Here is a 3,326-nt window from a genome sequence, read left to right on the forward strand (position 1 = left end):
ATTAAATACTATTAGCTTAATCTTCAAAGTACATAAACTTGTAGCGAAATAGTACCTTCAACACTAGAACCCCGCAACTGCTGAAATCCATCTGTGTGTTGTGGTCCATGGTGTGCACTGTCCACACATATTTGGATTCCTCCCTTGACCTGTTCCTCAGGAAGTTTCTATTAAAGGATTAAAAGTATTGTTTTAAAACTTTTTTTTCCCTCTGAAAAGACATATCTGTGCAAATTATTCTATATATTACCATCAGTTGCTCAGAATCTTCCTGTTGTATGCATCCTCAGTTCCCATTGGGTCAATTACAGTGAGGAACTTCTCTGCCATGTTCACAACCTTAAGTACTAAGTACTTTCATATTTCATATCAATAAACAGGCTGTATAAGGACTTTCTTTACTATGCTTAATGGTTACTCTACAGAGTCTTGCACAGCCTGCTTAATTTGTTGAAGCCGAGACTTCATTTTTAAATATGTCCACATAACAAAAGAGAGAAAATCTATCAAAGTACTGAGTCATCAGAAATCAAATATTTTGGAAACAGACCACAAGAATCCAATGTGCAATAACATTCACAGGACACAGCCACACATTCTCTGCTGGGAACTTCATCTGTAACAGAAAATATAGAAATATGTACGTTAATAAAGATGAGTTAGGACCTTACATCAAAAGAAATGACTTACTTTCTTAATAGGTGCATCACCTTATGAAGACTTTTAAACTGCCCATTTAAGAAGAGGGAACTTGCCACAACGGTATTGAGATGAAATTTGGCTTCCTGATAAAATGATCAATATATTTGTTAGTGCAAATGTACATCCATAGACCATGTCAAGGAATTTCCATTCAAAAGTAACACACGTGTTGAGTGGTGTTTTTTCCAGGTTGACAAATGTTGTTGTCCTCGAACAATGTGGTGTATGTGAACAGCTGAGTCCTGTCCTGAGGAGTTGGCCCCCGTGTTGCCTAACAGAACTCTTTAACCTTGACCATGACCTGGATGACTGAGAATCTTCATAGACAGAAGTTTAAAATGTTTATGTGTAATGCTATATAACCTTCAGCCCTAATTCATCCAACGTAAGATATTTTAGAATGAAAGATCAACAATGATCACCTGACTTTTTTCTTTGAAATTAAGTATTTATCTCAGAGAAAAGGGCAACTCTGATATAATTTCACACAAAATTCATATAATGAATCAAATTTGCCTTTTTCTCCGTTTTTTGTGTGTGTGTGTGTGTGTAGTTCCAATGCACACAAAGGAAATAAACTGAATATATACCTATAAAAACATGTGTAGTGATGAATAACTCAATGGAAGAAATATTTATTTTCATCGAAAAATGTCAGGGGCCCATACACTTCCATCCAAGTCTGTAGGCCACTATCAGAGACTTGTAAACGAGCTTATGCAATACTATAAACCCTGCGCTAATTTAGTAAGGTACTGTTTTAAAACAGCTGGAAAATCACAGCACTATTAGACATTCGAATTGCATACACATAAGTTTGCAGGCTACATGAGCAAGTTTTATGACTACATGAAAATGACGATAAATGTGTCAAATCGTTCAACTGGTGTCGTGACCCATATTAAAATATAGCAAGAATCTTTCAGCCCCAAGGCTTTACTCTGTGACAGAGATAGCTCTCTCTGTTTCCTATTTACAGTCTGTTGTGGTGGCTGTAAGACTGACCTGTCTCGATTTTTAGGCAGCAGCATTTCCTCTGTGCTCCCATTGGCTCCATACACAGTGAGGAATATGTTGGTATCAGTCCCTGCACACTGGATGTCACCTGTGACAACTGTGACTGAATATATGACCTAGAACACAGCAGAGGAAACAGGTGTACTCACAAGTACAACACACTCATCTTTAAGATGCTGCATGACTCACTTTGCGGATAATGTTGATAGTGCTAGCGTCCAGCACGTTAAAGTCTGGCAGTCAGACCATCTCCTCTGTCTTTAGCCAGCCAACACCTACATGGAAAGATGTACGTGATACCTTTAGTTGGCACGGCAACCGACAGCTCTTCCACCAACCAGCAGCTCTCTGGTGTGACACCGTTATGACCCAGCTTAGAAAAAAAGACAGGAGCGGTGTGAAATACAGACAGAAAAGGGAAGGTAAGAGTGGGTTAGAAACATTTCTCAATTTTGTTTGATCTAGGTACCAGAAGGAACGGCTGGAAATAATTATCCTGAGTAAAAATGGCTTATGTAAATTGTTTTTTTAACTTGAGTGCAGGAAGCAGCAGAGGAAAGATGTTTTCACAGATTTAGAAACACAGACAGTCGCAGATTCTCACTTCCACCCTCTTGACCTCTTCAATGTCAGTTCCATAAGACACAAAGTGCTCCATGGTGCCAGCCATGAAGCATTTCCTTCCCTTTGGCAGGTCGAGCCACAGTCAATCTGTCTCTGTCTCATTTGGGCCAATAGTGATGACATAGACCCTGGCTGTGGTGCTGGCATCACGTTCCTTCCCCGTGGACAAAGTGAAGTGATATAGGATGACTATGGGAAAGAGATGAATTATATCTTTTAGTGTTTTGGCTGAACATTGCTGTGACTTGGTATGGAGCAGTTATCAATTATACTTCTGTTTGAAGGTGGAGTTTTCAATAATAAAAAACAACAACAACAATGAAGTCACACAATAAGAAACATATTGATCAGTTTGGTGATGGGTTTATCATCACTTCATTTCCCTTATCCCATTAAAATTGTGTACAGAACATGTAATGGTTGTTTCAGGGTATATATCTCATAAGAGTAATAACATTAAATGTATAAATCTGATACAGTTCTTAACTAGTTATGTACCGTATTTTTCATTATAAGGCGTACTATCAATGAACGGGAATATTTTCATACATAAAGCGCACAGGGTTATAAGGCGCATTAAGCGAAACAATTAAGCGGAACAATCAAGCATGTCCGGATCCCTCTCATCAATATCCGAGTCAGTCTCGTTGCTGTTAATTAGTTGTTCAGTGATGATTCCGGCCTTCGTGAAAGCTCGGACGACATTAGAGACTGATAACTTAGCGCAGGCATCCACGATCCATTGGCAGATAGTGGCGTAAATCGCCCGGCGTTGCCTCCCTGACTTGGTGAATCTGTGTTCGCCTTCTGTCATCCAATGCTCCCACGCAGCTCGTAATTTAACTTTAAACGCCCTGTCAACACCAATATTTAGCGGTTGGAATTCTTTGGTTAATCCACCCGGAATGATGGCAAGGCCTGAATTAGTTTGCTTCACTTGAGTTTGACAAAATCGCTGAGATGGGCGTGCATGGAGTCGCAGA

At 39.4% G+C, this 3,326-nt stretch overlaps 1 protein-coding gene across 1 annotated transcript in view; it reads right to left on the bottom strand.

Moving 5' to 3' along the window:
* Positions 1 to 3,326, bottom strand: part of LOC103397054 (lipoxygenase homology domain-containing protein 1-like) — a 14,527-nt gene that overhangs the window by 10,016 nt on the left and 1,185 nt on the right. Inside the window, 4 exon segments of the mRNA XM_017042631.2 lie at positions 1,708 to 1,835; positions 1,909 to 1,951; positions 1,953 to 2,092; positions 2,324 to 2,532. Of these exon segments, the coding sequence (XP_016898120.1) occupies positions 1,708 to 1,835; positions 1,909 to 1,951; positions 1,953 to 2,092; positions 2,324 to 2,532 (520 nt within the window).

The sequence above is a fragment of the Cynoglossus semilaevis genome, chromosome W, assembly GCF_000523025.1.
Source record: "Cynoglossus semilaevis isolate Cse_v1.0 chromosome W, Cse_v1.0, whole genome shotgun sequence".
Taxonomy (NCBI): Eukaryota; Metazoa; Chordata; class Actinopteri; order Pleuronectiformes; family Cynoglossidae; genus Cynoglossus; species Cynoglossus semilaevis.